Below are 23,977 nucleotides of genomic sequence, written 5' to 3' on the forward strand. Positions count from 1 at the left end.
AGAATATCATTGGACAGTTGTAAAACACTGCTTCTAGATTTTTACTAAAAGTTTAAATTCTTTACATAGAGATTGCATAATGCAGAAATATAATTATAACTTCTTTTTGATTGGTAATTATGTAAATTGGTTTTCCAAAGTTAATACAATTAAAAATTGTCTAATGTTCTATGAATTGAATATCAATTTAAAGTAGTGTATCTTCATCACGTAGATCGCTGCTCAAAAGTAGAGATCGTTGGCTGGCTGCTCCAAGCAAAGCAGTCCGTTCCGCTGAAGATGTTGCAGATTCACAACTCAAAGAAGCTGAAAAATATTTTTTATCTATCAATAATGTCTATTTATTCATCCGATTATAAGTAAAAATTGGATAGTTTTATTTTATATTATGATCTGATCTCTGACACAGCATTTATGTATTTGAGTTTTGTAATCTCTTTCCTACAAAAATGGTCTGTAAAATGCTAAAGGCAAGGCTTTTGCTTAAATAATAATTGATTAAAATTCTTATAAATATAATTAGTAAATAAATAACTAATTTAGATAATACAATTTTATTAAGTAGGTAATATATGTATGTGTGTGGACAGAAATTACTACAGTAATAGGGAACAAACAAGTTCATTAAAATTAGTATGGAATAGTGGCATAGTAATTATTGTTAAGGAATCGGTTTGTCACTACAACATAAGCACACACGCATAAATACTTGCATAATCAATCTGAGTTACATTTAGAGGGGTAATGAAAGTGGAAGAATTATTATTATAAAATGTTTGTTTGCTATCTAATTTTAATAAACAATATGAAACAAGATTAAAATATATTGGGGGTGTTTGCTCTAAATAATAACTAAAGTGTAACTCATATATTATAAATTGTGTTCTAGGGTTAAAAAGCTTATAGTACGACAACTTAGATGTAGCATCGCCAAAATTCATAAAACCGATCACATCCGAATTAAGTACGCCTTCCCAAAACATCAACATTTATTTATTTCTTATGTGAATATGATCTTTACGCATACGTAATAACTAGTAATGTCATATAACCAAATATATTCGTCAAATTATATATATATTAATTAGTATTCAAAAATCTTTATTAAGTTAATAACAACTGATGTTGTGGAATACAGTTTATTCTTATTGGAATGATCACGTATTCAAACTGATATCCTCATTGCCACTAAAACCACTAAAATCGTCAAACGATGAAACGTTGTTCATCGTCGTTTTAAATAACTCTTCATCAGATAATGACTCATCACTATCTGATGAAAAGTCATTTAGGTTGATGATAAATTGATCCACTTATTGATCTGTTATATCCTCGTGTCTCATATGTTCTTTTTCAAATTTTATCGCGTGATTGACTACTTTTTCCCATTCGGATACGCCAATAGATTCAAATTTCTCCATTAATAGTTTTTTGACTTTTGTTAAATTCATCATCAATAAGGAGGTAACCGTAAAACAGAATGACTATGTTCCGACCATAGTTGATCAATTAAGTATTGAATATGATTTGCTTTGTGACGTTTAATAATTTCATATAATTCCGGTTTCAATAGGTTTGATGAAAAGGGTATATTTTTAGATAAACGCCATGATTGCATGGTTGCTTTTAGAGAGCTGGAATTTGGTGAATTGTCTGTTCGTGTGTTATGGTAAGGAGCGTTATCTACGACCACTACTGTTTTAGGTCGTAAATTCGGAATGAGGTGTCGTTTTAACCATTTTTCGTAATTAGTTTTATTAATTTCGTGATGGTAATCGCCAGTACTTTGGGATGATTTGTATACTAAGAGAGCACCAGGTACAAAGCCTCTTGAGCTGCCAGCGTGCACAATGATTAATCGATCACCTTTTGAGATCGATTTTTTTAAACCTTTCTTAGACCTATCCATCCAACTAAATTCCTTTGTACAGGTGGCGTGTATTAAGTCTCATCAGTATAGACTATGTCCCGACCTTCACTCCTAAACCTTTGTATCTGTCGAAGATACTTAATCCGCTGAAGTCGTACTTCGTCTTTCTCAGCCAAAAGAGAAATTTAAAACCTAGTTCATGCAATATTCTTCTCAAAGTTTGTTGACAGCCCGTGATATTTATGTCTTCCTTTAATTTGTTTAAAAATGTTTTTATTGTAGGCAACCTTTTTTCGGTAAGATGAAACTCATATATCTTCCTTCTAATGACATTATAATCAAAATCATCTAAATTTACTCGATGTACTTTCTTTTTTCTAGACTTGGGGTAAATTAAAAGGTATATGGAAGGAACCACGACTTGAACTAGTCGAAGTCGTGGCATTATAAGAAGCAGAATCAACCGCTGAACTAGTAGATGTCAATCGTCATGCTCCTTCAAAACAGCGCTTATTGTTCTACGCGACACACCAGTTGTTTTCGCAGTTCGCTCTTGGATGTTTTGAAAGTGATCTTTTCTAAAAACTATGTTTTTAGACTCTGTGGCCTCTCGTCTCATAAATTGATAAACATTATAAATTATTTCCCGACTCTGGCTATTATATGGCTTACCTCGTTTCAACGATGTCATATTGGAAAATATAACAAAAATTAAATAATATTTACTTTACCATTAAATTGTCACGCAATGTACAAAATGATTCACTCGCGTGCATTCACTTCGCTGTCTCGGGTTGGACTGAAGCGGGAATCTTTAGCGTTGAATGGCGCGATAGGGAGCTATTTCTATTGGTTGTGTAAATCGGCAGTAATCGGTTTTATTGAATTTGCCGATGCTATATCTAAGTTGTGTCGTACTATACCTACCTATCTTCATTAATTTTAAGTTAGCTTTATAAATATATAAGAATATTCGAACTCATAATATATAGCAAAAATGTGTGTTTATTTAAATAAAAAGCTATTACACACTTTTGAATCACTTATAAATTTGTGTCGTTAATTATATCTACTATAATCTACCACCGCACTGGATACTACTAGAATTCTAACAAGAGTAGTTGCCGTTTCTTGAGGAGAATCCTCAGCTACTATTGTTAACTACTAATTTAATTATTCTTAACTCGTACACGCTTTTTTATCCATACATATATTCAGTGGCAAAAGTTTATTCATACAGGTGCACATACATTTTTGTAACAACACCGAAATGCTTGAAAGATTATATTGCTTAACAAAGACATGGATTTAAAATAAAAATAAAACGTGCTAGGAAAAGGGAGATGGGCAGAGAGAAAGAGAGCTAGAGCTTCGGGGAGCGGGTGTAGGCGGGCGCGGTACATACGAGCGCGGTGCGGGATTACCGTCGGGGCTGGCGTGCGGCGTGGCCGAGTCGCTGTGCGCCGCGCGCACTGACCCGCACGGGGACTCCGACATGGACGCCTGCAGGCTGTAGCTCTCTCTGCACAGACAACGAGCGTCAGCAAACTCGCCATAACGATATACTCTTTTCATCTCAAAATAATAGTATTAGTCAAAGTCAAAGAAATATCTCAGGAATTTATCGAATTTAGTCAATTTTTCGATAACAATTACATTGCGAAACAGCGTGGAGGCGATCGAAGTATAATAGATAGAAGTGTGTGACTGGCCTGTAACCGGACGTGGAGGAGGTCTGCGAGATCTCGCTGTCGTAGGAGGTGTCGGTGGTGGGCGCGGCGGGCTGCAGCAGCGAGGGGCGCGCGCGGCGCGGCGTGACGTCGGCCGCCGGCGACGAGCACTCGTCCGACTCCAGCCGCGCGCGCGCCGCCTGACACGCGCGATACTTCCGATTTACTTTACATATACAGTTAGCTACGCACTCCTCAATTTATAAGGTTACAATCGCGGAATCACCGAAATAGGCATACTAATATTGAACAACAAAATCATCTGTTCTGACATCGATCACTCACAGACTCACAGTGTACAGCATGCTATGCATTCGACAGCAGTATGATGAAATCATCTGCCCGATTCAGACTACTGGCTGCTTATAATGTACGCGCTTAGCGATCATTTTTACAGTTCGCTATGATGCGTCATTTGTATATAACGAACAAGCCAATCTAGATTTGATATTACAATCGTGGGAGTACCTCTGGTTTTGCGTAGCGACTGCGGCGGAATTTGAAAGTCTTTTTGGAGGGCCCGTGCGCGCGGTGCAGTCGCGGGCGCTCGTCGCCCTCCTCGCACGACTCGCCCGCCGACGGCGCCGACACGGGCGACAGCGGCGTCTGCGACGTCTCACCTGAGACGGGTTCATACGGTGATTCACACTAGTTGTGGTGCTTTATCGTATTCTTGAACTTCATTACACGATCGATTTATATGATTATTATTTGTTCGAGATAATCTATATATATATTCTTCATACAAATTTATATTTTGAAAAATAGTTTTTTTTAAGCTACTTTTTTAACTACTAAATTCTTAATGTATAATATATACAATTAAGATTAATCGATTTTATAATTTCTCAATAGAATAAAGTATTTAGGATAATGAAATAATTACCAGAAGTTAATTTAAATTCCACAGACGACATGAAGCGCAATTTTGTTTGTATGTTTCCATACGGCGGGGTGCTGACTACTGTCTTTGGGTCGCCACCATAATTGTTATTGATCGCTCCTGTTATATTTAAAGACACGTTTAAAATTGTACCGTAAATTTAAGTTAAGTTATACAAAACATTACGTACCCAAATGTGCATTAGCGTTGTTAACATTATTATTTCCGTTGTCACTGTATCGGCCGTTATTATTATTTGGCAAATCAAACACCGGTTGACTTGTCGTCGAACTGCTCGATAGCGATTCTGTAAAGAGGAATCCTTAAGTTTATGTAACGATGTAAACAAACTCCTGCTCTAGACGTAGACAAGACTAGATAGACCTTCGCAAACAAATATTAGTTACGATTTGACAGAGTCGGATTTAAAGATCTCGAGGCTCTGGAGCCAAAGAGGTGTGGAGGCCCTGGAGCAACGGAGAAGTGGAGGCCCTAATAATTATTTTGCAAATTCATATGAACATTTTCATTTCAATCAATCCGGCCCCGACGATTACTGTCATACGTCGACACTGAGTATAAGAGGGTAGTGACGGACCTCTCTGCGCGGACAGCGTGGCGGCGGGGTGGTCGGGCGTGCGCGGCGCGGGCGCGCGGCCCACCAGCATGGAGATGAGCGAGGGCCGGTGCTGCTGCTGCTTGTCCGCCGCCGCGCCGCGCGGGGCCGCCTCCGACGCGCGCTTGCCGCCGCCCTGCCCGATGCTCTCCGCTATTTGCTCTGAGGGACACACGTGCGCGTGAGACGCTTCGTTCTCGATTGTCACTTTGCTTGCGGTTTCCATTTCATGCAACGTTTTAAATCGTGAGAAAAGGCAATCCGAATCCGCCAGGATCCCTAGCAATACGTATGATTAAAATAAATAATAGGTTTAACTCAATCTAATGTCTCAAGAGTAACGTGATGCCGCCGTGCTAACCGAATTTATAGTGATCGTGCGTATCTCTCATAGAGCGCAGCTCGCGAGCCAGTTCTGAGAGGAGAGCGCCGCGAGCGCGAGCCGCCGGCAGCTTGAGACCGCGGACACGTTCGCGAACCACGAACTGCATGTGGCGCTCGTGGTCACCGATTGGTGGCTGAGAGAGCTGGAGATGAAAATACAAAACAGTATGGTCATTTAATTTTTAATAGCTTTCATAATAAATTTTTAATTCTTTTATTTCACACTACAAAAAAAAGTCTGAGTTTTAAATGATGGAGATATATGGGACGCATCATCATAGGAGTGCAACACGGGTGCACAAGGTACGTAACCTTGTGCACAATGAACGGTTGCAGCAGCACGTAGAGCGGCGTGCGGTAGGTGACGACGTGCTCGAGGAAGTCCCACAGATGGTGCGCGGCCTCGTTGCGGCGGCCCAGCTCGCGCATGGCGCGCGCGATCCGGCCCCACTCGCTGCACAGCTCGCTCGTGAAGCACGCACATAGCACCTTCAGAGCTGTGCGAGACATTTACATAAGCGAGTTCTATAAAATATCTCTCTTCTCTAACATTACTAGTTAAAAAGGGACACCTTAGTATGTGTTAAATTAATTTTTTTCGAAGTATTTCTGGCTTCATTTTATTTACCGTTTCTAACATAATAAATAATATAATAACGTGCGACGAGAATATCGAGACGACTCACCGAGGAAGGCGATCCTGTAGAGGTGGTTGGAGAGGCGCGTGGTGTTGCGCGTGTCGCGACTGCCGGTGAAGGTGAGCGAGTTGGCGCGCGCGTCGGTGGCCAGCTTGGAGTTGGCGGCCACGGCCTGGCCGGCCGGCGCGGGCGGGCACAGCGCGTTCACCACCACCGACACCAGGTACGACACGTCCGACTGGCGCAGCGGCGGCACGTCTGACGGACACAATATACGCGGATTGTTGGCAATGTATGCGGATTCCTTAGATTAGATTCCTACTTCAATGCAAAATGTATGTATCACTGTCATAATGCTTTGTACGATTCTAAAAACTCTAGAACACTGAGTCCAGATATCGATAATATTATCAAGTATATTTTGTAAAAGAATAACTTTTAGTATAATTGAGATGAGTGCTTTAAAAACGTAATTATCTTTACCTTTTCTACCGCTTCCGACTCTCAGACATAGTGGCATGAATAAATTCATAAGCATGTTTTCAGTTTTCTCGGCTGAGGGGAAGATTGCACTCCCACCGCACATTTGCTCGAGCGAGTAGCTATCCTATAACAAACGTCAGATGTATATTTAAAAAACCTTAAGTAAGTCCGTAAATGTCCCACTGACGGACAAACACTATTTATTCCACGAATCTCCAGTACGGCTTGGTAGATATGCATATGTGATAGTCTGCATGCATTTGACAAATGCAGGTTTCTATATGGTGTTTACCTTCAGCACGGAGCAAATTTATACTTCACCTTGGAATTATGAATTCAAATTCAAACATGACAACTCAGGGGTGCTTGTCCGAATTTGAACATATATTTTCAGTTAATATATTGACGTGCTATATCTGCTGGGCTATATCAGCTTAATCAAAGTAATTTAGTTTTATGTTCCTTTACAAATAGTTTCATTAATACTAACCCCAGTATTTATAACTTGAAGTGCTATTAATCTAACAACGGTGCTACAAAAATGTGGAGGCGGAGGTTGGGACATCAAAGCAGCTGTTGCTGAAGATAGATTCTCTCCGCTGTTATTGTCTGATACTATCAACGCCTAGAAAAAATATTAGGAAGCTCATTAAAATAAAATGAACATTTGATCGAAATGAATGTGTCAAAAGTCAAAGTTAAGATAATTAATTATAAAAGTTTAAATGTTTTAAACACAAATGCGAATATTTATCAAATTTGGATATTGGACATCATTTTACTTACTTGTACCGTATTGAGAAGAGTTTTTACTTGTTGCCAATGCATAATGTATGGACATCGCGACATCGTCTCAAAAACGCCTTTAAGTAGGATTGCAGCTGAATCCCAATCTGTGTTTCTCTGTAAATTTATGAATGTTTACGGCAATATATTTTTATTCAACGAAATATTTTGGCGATTAAGTTTAAGTAATGGAATCCTTGTTGTTAAACATAAACACTACAAATCGACGTCAAGCAAAACGTTGCATCAAACCTTGCCTCATCTCTTTAGTATGTTCTATTTGGTAGGAAAAATATTTTCATTTTACGAGTTATATACTTAAAAAATATTATTTATAATCCTGCATGTTCACTAGCTTATTATTCCCCCGGCGAAATTAATGATAGCCTCATAGTAGCCCCTTAAAAACTCAGTACTTTTCAGCGAACACACAGTAAAGAGAAATTATAAAGAAATGAGAGAATTTGCATTTCCTATTGTAATTTTACTAGATACATAAGTATGTTTTTAAAAACTCACTCTTATGCTCGGTTTTTTAGCAATTTTAAGAAACACTTTGTCAAGTCGTCTTAAGATCATGATAAGCGCAGGTCTAAGAGCATCATCAGCCCAGTCACCAACTGGAAGAACTTGCGTCATGTATCGCTGGAGACCACGGCAGCCCATCGACTCAGGGTCGTATGGAGACACTTTTAATAGCGAGTGTGCTATTTCAGCAAGTCTCTAAAATGTAACAAATAAATTTTAAATGTAATTCTTTATGTTGCATAAGTAAATATATAAAACTAAAAAAATTGTTTTTACCGCATGTGACTTGGAGTCGAGAAGTTCGACAGTTTTTCCATCAGAACCGGCAGTACCTTTTGATCCATTTATCTCTAAAAGACGTGCGGTAGCGCGGCCAATGAACTCGCCCACCAGTGACAGTAACACGTCACGGGGTCGGCGATACTCAGCGCGTACTAGCTGTAACGTCAAATATGTCCGAAGATTTACGCTCAACGAGAAGGCTTTTCGAGCAGGTACTCATATATAAATAAAATGACACACCGTAATCATTAAGACCTACAAGACGTCAGCGACAAAGTTAAAAAAAAATATTATTTTTATTATATAGCTTGTCGGACGGGCTAATGGACTACCTGATGGTAAGTCGTCATGTCCACATATTTTTATATCCCCAGTTCCTCTAGTTACTCTGGCTCACTCACCCTTTAAACCGAAACACTGCAATACTAAAAATTGCTATTTGGCTAAAGAATATCAGGCCAGTAAAATCTAACGGTTAACGGATATCCGAAGAAATATTTGCAGATCGGGCAGCCACCTCCGAGTCCTCCGTGCCGGTGTAGTCGGCGAGCGGCGGCAGGCGCGAGTGGTCGCTGACGTAGCGCGAGTGCGACTCGTCGTCCAGGATGTCGAGCGTCATGAAGGGCGAGGCGGCGGAGCGCGCGCAGCCGCGCTGCGACGAGCCCTTGTGCTCCGGCGACGTGCGGTACGGCCCGTTGTACGACCTGCGGCAGCGCACTGTATCCCCACCGGCTCGGCCCGAATGCCCCGCGAGTCACGTCGCGGGACATTCTTGTAGGAAAACACGAAGCACGTTTCGAGAGATTTGACTCTCGCTTTATTAAAGTTTCAAATTAATGTACTTATAATTGAAGCAATACTATTTAGCTGTGCGAGTTGAATGTACTCGTGAGTGTGAATATTGTAAATTCGTGACTTACTTAGATAGCCCTTCGCAATTGTTAACGAGTGTTTTAATGGCGATTGCGAGTTGTTGGATTATTTCTTTTTCGGTTTTGCCCTCTCTATTGTACGTTGGTAGTTTTATTTGCTTCACGTAACACGGAAGTATGGCCTCGAGTATTATCTGTTAAAAAATGTTCCTTACGTTAAACGTATATACGATAAGGTTCCTTACTAAAGTTGAATGTGCATCTGGTAAAATAATTTGAAATTTCATATATAATAATAAAAAATGTTTTATTATCGACTATTATGATGAGACATTTAAGTTACAACAATCGATGAATTTAGTTTAATCTCAACGTACAAGTCAATATTAATATTATATTCCTAAAATAACAACCCAGAATTACAGTTATATAATTGATGTTCGATGCAATCGATAATCAATCTTTTAATTATATTGTTCGTATTGATAATTCTTTTATACAAGCTATATTAAACAACTTACTAGCATTTGGTATCCTCTCATGCTCTCAGCCGAATACGATACCACCATCACGCAGAGGCTAATACAATCGAGTACGTTAACCATTTCATCTTCATCTCTGTAGCAGAAGTCGATTGGCTTTAAAGGTTTCTCTTCTTTGATTAATTCCGCTATGTGGAGCGGGTCGGGGGAGGGAGTTTCCAAGCTCAGTAAGAGGTTAAAAAGGCAGCTTGATTGTACCTGTTTAAAAAAAATGGACATATAGACATCTCGACGTATATCGATACATATATTTAAAGATAATTCATAACCCCATGAGTTGGGTAAGCCCAAAGACTGAGGGTTTAAATTTGGACAAACAGAGTTTTCAAGTGCTTAATTAGTCGTAATAGCTCATCATGAACTCGGCGGCGAAAGAATAACATCGTAACAAAAGCTGTTTATTTCGAATGAAATTTTATTAAAATTTAATTAGGATTAGATATAAAGTTCCAGAACAATAGAAGAGAAGGTCTTTAGCCTATAGACCTTAGAAAAATTACTATTTATATGAAATTTTAATGGATTTTCTAACATACTTTACTGGCATCACCATATGCTGCTTCTTCATCTGTGTCCAATATGGCGGAAACTGAACCAAACATTTGTAGTATAAAAGGTTTTCTATTTAACAAATAGAACTGCTTCACGGCATACTCTATAGTTGTAGTAACTAGCTTATTCGTTTGGAAATTCGAGTATATTTGTAACAGAGTTGGCATTATAAGAAGATATCTGTAAATTTATAAATATTCTATTATAACTTGTGCAAAGCAAGAAATTATTTACACGATGTAAAATCCGATGTCTAATTTACTTACCCATTAGTAGAAAATATATTCTTAAAATTAAATGCGGCATTGACGTAGGTAGCTATTACATATCGCAGGATCAATGAATCTTCACTATGAAGCATTAGAGCTCCGTTTAGAACATTTAAAAACAAATGTATATCTCTGGATGACGTGAAGTTTCCCGCCATCGCTTCGAACATACGAGCTATAAGACGAACCCACCTGAAAAATAGAGACAAATAAGAAAATATATGGCTTAGGTATATTTAAGTTTCTTATGAACCAATACGCTAACAAGTACTCCATACATGAATTTATGTAACACATCCAGCCCGAGCAATGTTGAGCCGAGAGGTCCCCGACTGTACAGAGCCAGATCGGCTTCGAGGGCTTTTCTCGGAAACGATGGTAACTTCATGAGTTCGTCGTGGAGGAATACTACACGTTGGACCACCTGAAAGAATTAAATAAATATTAGCGTAACATTCTTATATTCATTTCCTTCATTTGACGTTATGTGTGTGTGCGTTTATAATGTATATATTTGTAGTTACTATCACTTACCATATCCACATTTTTAAGTATAGCCCATGTTAACAATACTTTTCCTGTTTCAACAAACTTGTGCAACAGTTCCTGTTGCTGTAGTTTTTCGAAAGCTTCCTCTGGTTCCATGTGTACAAGACCTAATTGAGGGTACTGCGAGCGTTTGAAGAAATAATGGTCACGTACATAGCTTTGAGGGTTGTGGATTTGACCTGAAGTTATTTTTTTTTAATTAATATTATAAACAAAATTTACAAAGTAAAGAGTTAGGAATAATAACATTGACTCAACTTACGCGTTTTAAAATCAACAAGGAAGTATTCGTCATGTAATCTCTCAGGTATACCAAAGTAATCCAGAGATTCTCTTAAAATTTGACAAAATTGTGTATCTTCTTGTACTGGGAATTGGGAAGGTATGCTGCCTTCGTTATCCGCTAGAATAGATAAACGCTCGTATTTTCATTATATAGTAATACTTACGAATGACTATTCTTTTTATTACAAGACTTTGATACTCACACGGCCCATGTACTATTATTTTCTTGGCAGCTGGAACGTTTGCAGTGAGCAATATTGAAGCGTCACATTGTTCTTTACGCAAGATTTGTTTTAAATCTTTGAACATAATACCATGTACACTGTGCACTACCTGTAAATTATATATATTCTTGTTAATAAATGTAAAAAATAATAGTTATAATATAGATAGTGAAATTATTACCATCCACAAAATTGATAACGCGGCTCCTATAAGTCTCTGTCCGTCCTCATGAGGTGACCTTACATAGAACATCACATAACCTATTATATAGTTATATAGAGCGAAGGCAGCTTGCTGCGGCAGTCGTGGTATAAATCTGATCAAGTGGCGAAGGAGCTTGAACATTTCATCTTGATGATCTCTGGTTAGCCTTTCTAGCACATGACGTAGGAATAGCGCTGAATCTTCCACAAGACAACCCCATATGACCTGCAAAGTCATAAACAGTCTTATTACAATAAAAAATGTCTTCAAACGTATTAGAAAATGTAATACATATTACGAGATCGCTGGGATATTATTTCTAAGAAGCTGTGCATTTAAGTTGGTCATTTCAAAAACGTACTTGGTAAGCGACTTCATACACGGAACAGCCGTCCCTGGAGACGGCCGCGTCGTCCAGCAGCGAGATGATCTCGGCCACCGCCGAGCACAGCACGGACGGGAACAGCGCCGACGCCACCTGCGTGTGGTGCGACCCGCGCACGCCTTCCGCCATCTCCTCATCGGCTGGTGCTGAAGGCGAACAGAAGACCGTTTATAAATTATAGAAACAGACAATGGGCTTCTCTGAACTCATTAACTATTCGTCGTAAAATAATTTTATTAAAACCGGAACTTAAGAACCGTCAATTTAACAAGAAAAAAATAAGAATTTATGTTCTATTCAATGAATAGAAATTTTTTATTAGAATATTGAAATTAGATTCATTAGTGCATTTTTTGTACTGTCCCAATAATTTCACGTTTAGACTAATGACATTTCCTTAGAACTCCAAAGACAAACATAGCACAAAATATTACAGAAGTATCTTTGTATTTTATATAGATAGGTGGACTGGCAAAAATGAATCTTGATAGTTTCACCAAAATTATAGAAATTGGTACTATAAGAAGTATTCATCATTTCTCATATCAACAAAGCGCCACCAACCCTGGGAACTAAGATGTAAAACTTTGGCAGGAGTGATAAATAATACATTTAGGGTCTTTAATATACTTAAGGTCCTTAATGTATCATATTTACGTTCAACGTGATCGTCTGCAGCGTGATCGAGAGCTGGTTCACGTGCGGCTTGACGAGTGATTGGTATCGTCGTTATGAGGAAACTTTCCCGTTCAGCTTTCTTCTTATCGTCTCGTTGTTGCAGTGCCTTTTTAATTGCTTCCGTTTGTTGTTTCTTTCGTGTTTTCGTTGCAGTGACTAGTGAGCGCTAAACACCGAAATAAGACATCAAAATTTGTCAAGAAATCAGTTTCAAATCCAAGAACATCTTTAAGAAACTTACGTGTCGTTCTTGGTTTAAAGTCATTTCCATATCTTTATCTTTAACTTGTGGACTCCAGGGTGGATCTACCACAGCCAAAGATTCGATACCTATTTTCGGTGACGGGAGAGTGAATTCGATACCCGGCGGTGGTACTTTAAAAGTGACAGATGCGCCTTCTTCCATGCGTGGCCATACTTGATATCTTAATTTCCACATTACTTGGAATCGTAATATAGCATTAATTCTGTAATAGATATTTATTTCATTTATATTTAATTTATTTAATAGAAAACCTCATAATAATGTGGGTTATTATAAAAATCGACTGTTATAATTTCATTATAGTTATACTGCTCTCAAAGTCCGTATAAATTTAAAGAGTATTGCGTCTTCAAACTATTAGTAGTCTCAGACTTTTGCAAACAATTGGACTATGTTCGGAAGTGGTCTTAAATGTATACGTCAGTTTTCGTAACTTGGACTGCTTTGATACGATGTACAACTTTCATACTTTTGCTACCTGTCTTTTGGACTAACACCGAAGCAGCGAAAACTGAAGACTCCCTTCGGGATGATTTTATTAAAGTAGGAATACTTACAGTCACGTGACAATATATTTACAAGAATGCTATGTATATTCACATTAACATTGATCGCTTTGACAGAATCAGTGATAATTATTGCTTGAACACGAACAGTAAGGATAAGCTTTAAACACCCAGATGCAAAATATTGCGAGTCCTCGTCACTCGCTGGAGACCACTCACCGCACGGCGGGGTCGGCGTGCTTGAGGTACTTGTGCATGAGGTGCGTGGCGTGCAGCGGCGCGCGCACGGCGGCGAGCACGAAGAGCGCGGCGGCGCACGCGCTCAGCTCGCGGTCGGGCTCCAGCAGCAGGTGCCACGCCGCGCCCGCCGCCTCCGCGAACACGTCCTCGCTCAGCGTCGTCGCGCCCTTCACCAGCGCCGCCAGCGGGGCGTGGTACGCGTCGCGGACCTAAGGAGTTTGTGCGTGGATATAATACTGATTGCTGTCGTCCGGACGAAACAACTGCGCAGTGTATATTATAGTGTACAAGTGTGTACGCAAATACAGGTGCACTGTCTACTTTGTTTTTGTGTCTCATCGTCCGATAGGAGGGCAAATCGCTCACGATTGGGTAAAGTTTAGGCGCAGGTACGACGGCTTTGCGTGCTTTCCGAGATAGTCGAGGAGTCCATCTTCCAGACTTCGGGCTGTTAATGAGAATGTTTCGACGGAAAAGCCCAATAACTTTTTATCGGCCCGACTTGGGGTTTGAACATAGTCAGATTAGTCATAATACAAAAAAGCGTTTAAACAGTTAATCTAGTGACGTCTACGTCTTAGCATTCTCAGCAGTATCCCTAAACTAGGAAGTTGTGCTACATGTACGGATGATTTGTATCTCCCGTTAGTACCATTGCCTTCCCATCGGACTATAAAATGAGGAAAAAAGTACGTTTAAACTCATTGTTCATAGGAATTACTCCTTTGTAATTAGCAAGTCTTTGAGATCGGATGTAATGGTCTAAATATATTATTTCAACGATTCTAATTTAAAAAATAATAGTGTTATTTTTATAAATTACTCTAAATCTTACCTGAGTTTTTATATATTTTAAAATAGATGGCGGTTCAGAGGGCGGATATGGCATAGTACCCGGTTTGTTGATCGGTAATGATTCATTGTGGGGAAGGGTTTGTTCTACTCCCGCCGTGCGGTAGGCCAGCCCTGCGCTTTCTAGCACTGACCGATCGATTCTGTAAAATAATATTCCATTATCAAATATATACATACATAAATAAACACTGTATGCATTTATATTAAAAAAGGCTTTTTAACCTATCGGTCGAATGTTCTGAAGATTTGCGTGTACGTCGTCCTCGTCTCGTCCCACCTGAGCCCTCCTCGTTGTTAGTTGTACTTATTTCTGGGCCAAACTTTTCACCATATATCTTAAAAGAAATTAAAATATATAAACGTTGTACGACAGAGGAACCATTTCTTCAAATTAATTTTACAAACAAACCTTTTGGACAGACTTCATGAGACGAACAGTCGATCTCATATTGCGACGGAAACAGTAGGGATGGCAGAAGTTTTGGTGGCAACACACGTAGTTAAAAGAATTCATGAATTTGACAATTACCTGTTAAATAAACAAATTGTATTATTTTTTGGAATTATATTCTATAAAATTACGAGTACGTGTAAAATGAAACTAAGGTTTATAAGCAACGATACGCTAACCTTCAGCCAAGGGAAGCCTTTGTTAATATCGGGAGGATCAGTGGAGTTACTATCAGGGCTGTCGGGCGGATGATCGTGGTCATCGGACAAAACTCCAGGGCTTTCTTCTCCACCACTATCCATTTCGTTTGGCATTATAACTGTTCCTCCTAGTAAAGAAACATGTAACATTAATAAGAGAATAATATGATTTATGTAATTATTTAATTATTATCTTTATTACCTGTTCCAGGATAAACTTCTGAGGTGTCACTCCTGTCAGAAAGGGACGAAACTTTTCTCCTGCTTTGTATTGAATCCGATCTTCTATTAACAACTGCAAACATTTTTTACTCAATAATATATTTTACAGAAATATAGATAACTTTAGTTTGTCAATTTTGATATGACATTTCTGCTATTCTTTTGAAATAATTTTTTCTTTAACTTACAATCATCACAGACTTCTCTCGCGTCTTTCTGCCGTAGTTTAATGGAGCGTCGCTTAAAAGACCCGTAGGCGGCATGTTGCTGCGTGTTCCGACGAGCAATACCTTTGCCTCGCGAGCCCAGGCGAGACTTTTTATCTTCACTGATTGGAATAGCTTCAGGAAGCTGAAAAGTTGATGCTTTTATATTTTGTTTATTATTATTTAAACATTTCTTTTTCCAAAATTGTATTATTTGCACTTTATCCAATAAACATAATTGTAATTTAAAAAAAAAAATCACTTCAATCATATTTAAATGTTTGAATACATAAGCTAAAAATATCTTCATAATTATTTTAATTATATGTGATTCTTACCGTGACGCTGCTACCTCCAGATACGTTTTCTGGTTCATGAAGAACGAAAGATATCTTTCTCTCCGTTTCCGCTCCAGCTATTGATTGTAAGCTTTGAGCTGATGCTTGAGAGTGCCCCATACTCGATAGTGCCATACTCCATCGTCTATTAGCCTCCCTACAATACCATAAATAAACTTAGAAAATGATGTCGCAAAAGATTACGAGATGCATTTATTTAGCATGAAAAGTTCTTCTATCTATTTGGATCAATTAATATATCATTTTTTGTTATTTTTCGAATTTCGGCATGCCAATGTAGCAAAGCGAAATACTTCTAAGTTTGTCTAAACTATATTATTTCTCTTGTCCTATTATGTTTAGTGATGTCCTTTTAATAATTATATTATTTTTACCTACCTTTAATAGTTATTAGTATTCATTGCTTCAGAACATACCATGCTTTTTAGGTTTGGGCGTCACAAGTTTTTTATTGGTATCATTTTTATTTAATTATTTTGATCAATCGGATCAACACGGAAAGGCAGATTTCAAAGATTGAATTTACTTTAAGTTCATAAATGAAATTGTGAACAATAGTAAATTCAACCAACACATCTGCGTTTACCGCAGGATCCTTTGCTAGAGATATGAAAGCGAAAATCCTACGATACTCTAAGAATTTCATTGCTATGTGAAGTTTTACGGTTCGAATATAGTATACCGTGTTAATACTAAATGTATTTACAAACTATGTGCATGCACATATTGTGCTGTAAGTCATGCATTATTCCTTTAGATCACATACTCGACTGGCATTAATGTGTGTTGACTGCTAAGAGCCCTGTTAAAATGAAAAGTTTGATCACAAATATGCACTCTTTTATCTTTACTAATGTACGAAACATAATTAACTCACTTATTATTACACAATAAACGTCTCCGCTTTTGCATCCACCTTCGCAAAACATAATAACAAAAATAATCATTGACACAACGAAGACATATGGCAACTACTTACCAAAAGAAAACAAAATAAGAAGAACGTGCAAAAATCGTACCTGTAGACTCGATCCCAAGGTCCTCTTTCCTTTAACGAAGATCGACAGGACTTAGGTAAGTTTTGATAGGTTTCTCGGAGAAATGCTGTGATTTCGAATAATAGCATGCAGGCGACTAATCTTAGAGCACGGGGACATTCAGCGCCAATAGTTTTTCCAGGAAGCCGTATACTAGCTGTGGTTAACACAAATATGAAATTGATCGCTATCTACTTTGTTTTCTTATTATGCAATAATCGACTGTTTATGAAACAATTTATTTATACCTTCGTCTAAGAAATCTTCTTCTTCGTCTTGTTGCAAAAGTTCTCGTTGCCCATCGGGATCATTGACGAGGTTAACAACTGTATCAATATGCTTTCTATCCTCGTTTAACATGTCTTCTAATCTATTTCCAATTGCCTAAATACAAAGTTATTTATTTGAAAAGTTATAATTAACATCCTTATCGATATTAAAGAATATTACTCTACTAATGATATTGTACTTAAAACAGATCTTGTACACAAGAATCATAGCAATTCTCTTTGTAGTCAATTGCGATTAGGTACTTTTAAAGTAATAAATATTCGTACATAAAAAAACTGTTTATCGGTAAATATAAGCTCTTGTTAACTATTTTATAATTTAATTCTAGTTTGTATACTTACTTCTGCCCATTGATAAAAAAGCTTTCCGGCTAACCGTTGTCTTCTTAACTGTAAGGGACCCGAAGATACTGCAAATAATTTTAACCATAGACGTTAACAATTCAAAAGTATACATGTATGTAATGTAATTATCACTTACATGGGTTTTTCGCCATATTTGATTTGAGCCAATAAGGCCATTGACCCTTGTTGCAATTATGTACCAAATGAGCACATTCTAGAAGCATAGCGGCTCGTCCAACGACAACTGTGTGTGGCTGTAATATTTTAATTGACAAGCTATTTTATTAATACACAGATTTAAATATATTGCTGCAATATTTATAACGTTTTACTTAATTTAAATCCTTTAAAGTATACCAGGATCAAAACAAAATGCTCTTCCATTTCGTTAATAATATAAAATTTTAACAGCGTTAGAGATAAAGTGTATCGGTCTTATTCATAATGAGTTATCGGAGGTTTAAAACATCGCTAAAAGTAGATTGTCAAAAAGTGTTATTCATAATCGTTCGATAACACTAAAACGTTCGATAAATCTCCGATAAAGTGTCTTTGATTTATACAAGCTAAGACCCTACTATAAACCTTCGATAAACGTATATTAGCAAGAAACATGGCCGACTTTGATCAGTTGACGTTTGCAATGACATTTGATTTCTAATACATATCCGACATTGCAATTTTTGTTGAAATAAATCTTACGTATTTTCCTAAATATGCAAGCATTACAAGCCCTGGAAAGTATTGCGGTCGTTGAAAATGATGTCATTAATCGGCGCAGAAAAGTGTATCGGTCAAGAGGGAATCCATTTTCTTTGGACGATGAAGAATTCCGGAAACGATATCGGTTTTCAAAAAAAACGGCTACTTTTATTATAAATTTAGTCCGGGAAGACTTGAAGCTGAGCGCTAAAGGTTGTGGTACCTCACCAGAGTTGCAAGTATTGACGGCAATAAGATGTTGGGGACGTCGTGAGGTATGCGAACTTATACATAATGTTCATCCTTTTCATTATTAATGTTTCTTTACTCGTTTTAAAATGTGTTTTTTTAGGTTCAAGAAGATGCTGGAGACCTTCATGGATTATCTCAAGCTACTACTAGCCGTATATGCAACAGGGTGGCGCGGGCGCTAGCACGACATTCATCAGAGTTTATAAAGATGCCTACATCTCTTGCAGAAGAACAGAAGCTGATGATGGAATTCCGCCAAATAAGGAACTTCCCATCGATAATTGGCTGCATTGATTGTACCCATATTAAAATAAAAAAGCATGGTGGTGATTTAGCCCAATATTATATTAATAGAAAGGGTTATTACTCCCTCAATGTTCAGGTACGTATGTTAATGATTATACTAAGGAAGTTTTTCTTTTATGTTATAAAATCTAAAGTCAGGATTGTTGTAGGTGACCTGTGATGCTAGTCTGCGCATCAGAGACATAGTTGCAAGGTGGCGAGGAAGCACTCATGATGCACGGATATTTAACGAATCCGTCCTTAGAGAACGCTTTGAAGCAGGGGAGTTTAGAGGAAGATTGCTAGGTGACTCTGGATACAGACTAGAGCCATATTTGTTTACTCCGATATTAAATCCACATAACCATGCTGAACAAAATTATAATGAGGCACATATTGCAACAAGAAATGTTGTAGAACGTTGTTTTGGTGTATGGAAACAGCGCTTTCAATGCCTGCTCCATGGCATGCCAATGAAATTTGGCAATGTTAAAACTACTATTGTGGCACTTGCAGTTTTGCACAATATTGCAATTGTATATAAAGATACAAATGTGGTGGAGGACAATTGTGAGCCCAGTACAGAAGAGCTACCAGAACAGCCCAGTAACATGGACTCGAACCATAGGCGAGGTAGAAATGCTGCAATCTTGCAAGCTTTTATTGCAAGGCACTTCGATGAATAAACTTCTCCTCGCTTGCAGGTAAATGCTTAAAAAAAACAAAATAAGATTTATATTTAAAAATTTAATTGCCCATTTTTTTTTTATAATATTCTATTTTGTTTTTTAACAATTTTGCCTCTAACTTTAAATTATCTGTTTTAATTTTTTCATTTTCAATTTGTATTTTGTGCAGTTCCCTCCTGCATTCCATTTCACAAGCAGCAATTAGTTCTGCAGGTGAACCAACTTGACTTGTGGTACTGAGACACTGCAATAAGAGAACATAAACATTGAATGCTAAGTTCAATATTACAACATCTTTTTCTTGATATGAAACTACTTTTATATACCTTTTTCTTAATTTTTCTAGGTTTTGAACCCAGAGAGTTTGGAGATGGTGGATCCAATACTGGTGAGCTTGAAGGCTTTGGCGGAAGTGGTGCCTCTGCATTATCTACATTAATACTTATCTGAAAATATGTAAATGTTTTAATAAATAATAATTCGTGTATATTAATACTTGTTGATTTGCAGGATGTTGATTTTTGTTGGTTGCAGGGAGGATATATTATATATAATAACTTTGTATTTTAAAATGTTGAAAAAGAGTAACTACTGAGTTTCTTGCCGGTTCTTCTCAGTTGAATCTACATTCCGAACCGGTGGTAGCTTTACTTAATATAGTTTGTAAAATCACATTTCAAAAATAGTTGTACAAGCTTACTTGAATAAAATATTTTATTGATTTTGATTTTATTAAACTTATACATTAACATAAATTGTTTTGTTTTCTTTTCCAAACTCATTCTAAAACAAATATGACTAAATCAATTGATTCCACTACTACATCCATAATAAACATTTTTGAATTACACTTACCATATCATTTAATTTTGAAGAAGTGGAGGGATGTAACATGCACTTTCAGTGCATTAGAGTTCGTGTCGGTGTTCTTATTTTCAATAGCACGAACTCTCTCCTTCACCAGATCTTTTAAAATAATCTTAAGAAGCAAAAACAGTAAATGTTACAAATGCATGCGTGAAAATTACAGTGCAAAATTGTAGACTTGCAAATATAATAAAACTGTTACACTAACCTTATCTTCTTCTACCCAATTTTCACTTCTCAAAGATGCATTTTTTTTAAATTCGTGTCTATCCACACATTAAAAACTCGTTGAAACTATTTTCTACCATTCACATTTTACCATTTTTTTACCGAATGGCAATATTATGTACAATAACGGCATTATAGTAATCGGAGGTTTATCGAACGATTATGAATAAAGATTTTTATCGAACGTTTGATAGGCTTAAATGACGTTTTAACTAATATAGGTTTATACCTTCGATAAGTGTTTCATTATGAATAAGACCGTATGTATATAAGAAAATATAATCTCACTAAATCCAATAAAGCAGCCATAAATAATGCATCTGGAGTGGCTCCGGGTTGAGTTGCGTCAAGAATAAAACTGAATCTCGCGAGACCAGCGTATAGTGGCGCAGCTGCAACTAATCTTCGTCTTTTTAAAACAACTACTTCTGATTCCCCGCCACCAGAACCACCCTCTGCGGACCCCCGACGAGACATATCTGGAAATTTAAATTATAAATGAAAATGTAATTATATTTTTTTATTAAATAATTATTTATAGTATTTTATTAGTACAATTATTAAGTAGAACTTACACCCTCCTATAGTTTCTTCTATGCTCCCGTCCCTTTTCTTTCCCATTTTTCTCAGACCAAATCTATTCAATCTATCTTCAACCCTTTTTCTGGCTCTGAAAAGTTCAAATTTGTTAGAGGTTTTCATTTCTGGTATTTGATGACAGATTTCAACGCAATACCTGTTAAGTGTGTAACCAACTCGTCGTTTGACATGAACCGGACGCGACACGTGTATCGGTTGCGTGTGAAACGGCCTCGCTAAGGACGCCATGCTACCGGATATTGGAAGAGATTCGCCGGAACCGCAACCGTTTCGCACTAGATTCTGGGGCTGAGGTTTTTGGCGGAACCAATTAACTGTTACAATAGAATAGAAACAAACGTTATAGAGTCCAGACTTTGTTTAGAAGAAATACCTTATAATATTATTATAATGCCATGAACATCTAAATAATTTCATAGAATGTAAAATATTTTGGAAATGTATTCGATAAGATAAGAACTGGAAGTCATAAAATAAGTTCAAATTCATTTTTTATGAGGATTTTTAGGTAACATGTTTACAAATAAAAGATAATTATTTTACGCTTACCTATGCCGCTAATATGAAATTTGGAAGGAATAGATTTTGAATGAGATATCTTGCGATGTGGCGTTATATCAGCAGACGAAGCAGACGGGATAGTTCGCTCAGATTGTCGTGGCGTCAGTTGGTATCTTCGGGTTCGAACAGACAAAGGCGACTGACTGGCTGATTCATCACCAGCTTCGGTTTCTAGAAGGCTCTGAAATAGAATAAAACGTTATTAAAGTGATTACTTTAATTTGATCTCAAACGTCCCATTTCTAGGTCAAGGCGTCTTATTTTTTTAGGGAGAACGGTTGAAGTCCATAGACTTCATGCGTTGAAACAACGTATTCCTTCAATGCAGGATGCATATCTATGTATATGCACACGATACCTCAGTGGCGCTGTGCTATATTTAGATCTGAAGTTTTCGATTAAAATTCAACTGTTCTATCAACTGAGCAATATTATCTCGCTTGAAGTTAAAGTTACTTGCTTACTTTGTACCTAATATTTTTTACAGACTACTAAAGTTAGAGTTCAAAAACACAATAAAAAAATCTAATTATAAAATTTTATTACATGAGCACCAGTGGAAGAAGTGCTTCTTTTTTTGAAGGTAAACTTTTTATGGCTTCTGTCATCCGCCGCACAACCAGAATCAGCGCCAGTGTCTGAACCACGTTCATCATCAGCCATTCTAGGAATATGCCTAATAAAAATAATTAATTATTGTTTTTATTATATTCAGCCTGGATGATCAATTTTAAATGTTCAAACACGAGTTTTCGTAGAAGATCGTACTACATAAATTACAAGATTAATCATTTAAAAATGTCACGTATGGTTAAAATTCATTAATTTTTTTGGAGTGAAGAGCGACAGTTTTTGTACACGCTACTTTAGGGCTCACTTTTTTAAATGTAAAAAAAACAATATGTATAGATTACCTAATAACTCTCGTCGTCTGCATGTTAGAGTCCTTCGCCTGCGTGCCCGGCCGCTCTGCCGTGTCTAATAAGGCACTGAAGGCCACGGCACGAAACTCTCCCCCGTGAGCCTCTCGTACGTAACTCAGCAAAAGACGCACTTCTGCGTATAGAGCCTAGCGATGGGTGATATAACTTATTATAGTGAGACTGATTAGTTTTAATTTAGGTCTCGGTGTAATATAAATATTAATCGTGACATTTTTGTAAATATTAAGCATCCAAGTTTGTTACCTGTTATAAAATAGATATGCGTAATTTAGAAAGAGTCGAATATTACTTTTGTAATTGTAAGTAATACTAACCGAGTTATCGAGCAATTTTAATTCTTTATGCATCATGGCAAATCTTGTAACTAGAACTCGAAACGTGGTTTCCACTATAAAGTTCTCTATTGCTCTGTTTGCATTGGGCCCCTGTCCCGCTCCGAAGTTCGTTGCATATCCTGTCTGTAGATGACTCATTTCTGGGGATTTTGCGAAATTTCTTTTTTGCTGATCTGAAATACGTTAATTTTATTTATAAGCTTAAAATATTTACTGGCAAATAAATACCTCTAAAGTATAAGTTCTTACTCATAGGTGATACCATGGTCGCAGGTTCAGTACAATAGCCGAGAGTAGAATGCAAATTATCTAAAACCTCTCTGATTGGTGCAAATTTGGTCATTTCTTTAAGTCGCAAAGTGAATTTTGTCACAGACGCAGAACGCAGCTGGCGGAGTGAATTTCTTGATTGTACTCGGAGACATTCAGCTTGAGGGCCTCGCAATGCAGTCGTACAGCCGTGAGAACATCCTAATTGACGCAATAATCTGAAATATAAATAATTTACGTTCGGTAATTAATTTTATAGACATTACAAGATCTTTGGTCAATAAAATTTTTAGCAAACAATATTGTAAGTCTAACCTTAGAATTATGTACATCAGCATATAGTAGGGACAATCAAAATGTTCTTCTTCTTTTGTTTTTTCTTTACTTTCACCGGATTCAACATTTGTTGAATCTTGGCTCTGAGCACAGGGAATGCCCGAATCTCTTTCCTAAAATTCAGAAAGCAAATGTTGGACCGTTTGTAAGAAATATGTGTTATAAACATCT

General features: G+C 37.3%; 1 protein-coding gene and 1 long non-coding RNA gene across 11 annotated transcripts in view; one reads left to right on the forward strand and one right to left on the reverse strand.

The window, feature by feature from the left end:
• Positions 1-61: 61 nt before the first annotated feature.
• LOC113393111 (protein unc-80 homolog) overlaps positions 62-23,977 on the reverse strand; it is a 32,557-nt gene continuing 8,641 nt past the window's right edge. For 4 of the 10 annotated variants that reach the window (XM_064216350.1, XM_064216352.1, XM_064216354.1 and 1 more), the window contains 51 exons: positions 23,786-23,919; positions 23,450-23,688; positions 23,180-23,373; positions 22,836-22,990; positions 22,468-22,597; positions 21,910-22,102; positions 21,497-21,674; positions 21,336-21,430; positions 21,049-21,239; positions 17,874-17,991; positions 17,735-17,802; positions 17,351-17,486; positions 17,085-17,259; positions 16,943-16,981; positions 16,832-16,867; positions 16,045-16,201; positions 15,689-15,851; positions 15,481-15,573; positions 15,258-15,406; positions 15,037-15,156; positions 14,850-14,962; positions 14,608-14,767; positions 13,752-13,981; positions 13,003-13,228; positions 12,741-12,927; positions 12,060-12,229; positions 11,675-11,923; positions 11,473-11,602; positions 11,247-11,387; positions 10,970-11,163; positions 10,714-10,859; positions 10,433-10,627; positions 10,151-10,346; positions 9,594-9,812; positions 9,121-9,266; positions 8,718-8,904; positions 8,195-8,356; positions 7,910-8,113; positions 7,391-7,507; positions 7,095-7,229; positions 6,605-6,728; positions 6,170-6,379; positions 5,796-5,980; positions 5,461-5,626; positions 5,082-5,261; positions 4,674-4,790; positions 4,487-4,603; positions 4,069-4,220; positions 3,583-3,740; positions 3,295-3,392; positions 63-306 (listed from right to left, as the gene is read on the reverse strand). In XM_064216350.1, coding sequence (XP_064072420.1) covers positions 188-306; positions 3,295-3,392; positions 3,583-3,740; positions 4,069-4,220; positions 4,487-4,603; positions 4,674-4,790; positions 5,082-5,261; positions 5,461-5,626; positions 5,796-5,980; positions 6,170-6,379; positions 6,605-6,728; positions 7,095-7,229; positions 7,391-7,507; positions 7,910-8,113; positions 8,195-8,356; positions 8,718-8,904; positions 9,121-9,266; positions 9,594-9,812; positions 10,151-10,346; positions 10,433-10,627; positions 10,714-10,859; positions 10,970-11,163; positions 11,247-11,387; positions 11,473-11,602; positions 11,675-11,923; positions 12,060-12,229; positions 12,741-12,927; positions 13,003-13,228; positions 13,752-13,981; positions 14,608-14,767; positions 14,850-14,962; positions 15,037-15,156; positions 15,258-15,406; positions 15,481-15,573; positions 15,689-15,851; positions 16,045-16,201; positions 16,832-16,867; positions 16,943-16,981; positions 17,085-17,259; positions 17,351-17,486; positions 17,735-17,802; positions 17,874-17,991; positions 21,049-21,239; positions 21,336-21,430; positions 21,497-21,674; positions 21,910-22,102; positions 22,468-22,597; positions 22,836-22,990; positions 23,180-23,373; positions 23,450-23,688; positions 23,786-23,919 — 7,896 coding nt within the window. In that variant the 3' untranslated portion in view covers positions 63-187. Of the gene's footprint in view, positions 307-3,275; positions 3,393-3,578; positions 3,741-4,068; positions 4,221-4,486; positions 4,604-4,673; positions 4,791-5,081; positions 5,262-5,460; positions 5,627-5,795; positions 5,981-6,169; positions 6,380-6,604; positions 6,729-7,094; positions 7,230-7,390; positions 7,508-7,909; positions 8,114-8,194; positions 8,357-8,717; positions 8,905-9,120; positions 9,267-9,593; positions 9,813-10,150; positions 10,347-10,432; positions 10,628-10,713; positions 10,860-10,969; positions 11,164-11,246; positions 11,388-11,472; positions 11,603-11,674; positions 11,924-12,059; positions 12,230-12,740; positions 12,928-13,002; positions 13,229-13,751; positions 13,982-14,607; positions 14,768-14,849; positions 14,963-15,036; positions 15,157-15,257; positions 15,407-15,480; positions 15,574-15,688; positions 15,852-16,044; positions 16,202-16,831; positions 16,868-16,942; positions 16,982-17,084; positions 17,260-17,350; positions 17,487-17,734; positions 17,803-17,873; positions 17,992-21,048; positions 21,240-21,335; positions 21,431-21,496; positions 21,675-21,909; positions 22,103-22,467; positions 22,598-22,835; positions 22,991-23,179; positions 23,374-23,449; positions 23,689-23,785; positions 23,920-23,977 lie in introns of all 10 variants that reach the window. The other 6 variants (XM_064216353.1, XM_064216351.1, XM_064216358.1 and 3 more) reach the window with 6 other exon arrangements.
• LOC135193527 (uncharacterized) lies at positions 18,291-19,898 on the forward strand. Its single transcript, XR_010309281.1, has 3 exons — positions 18,291-18,714; positions 18,792-19,680; positions 19,835-19,898. It is a non-coding gene; the product is annotated as an uncharacterized LOC135193527 (long non-coding RNA).

The sequence above is a fragment of the Vanessa tameamea genome, chromosome 12 (genome assembly GCF_037043105.1).
Source record: "Vanessa tameamea isolate UH-Manoa-2023 chromosome 12, ilVanTame1 primary haplotype, whole genome shotgun sequence".
NCBI lineage: Eukaryota > Metazoa > Arthropoda > Insecta > Lepidoptera > Nymphalidae > Vanessa > Vanessa tameamea.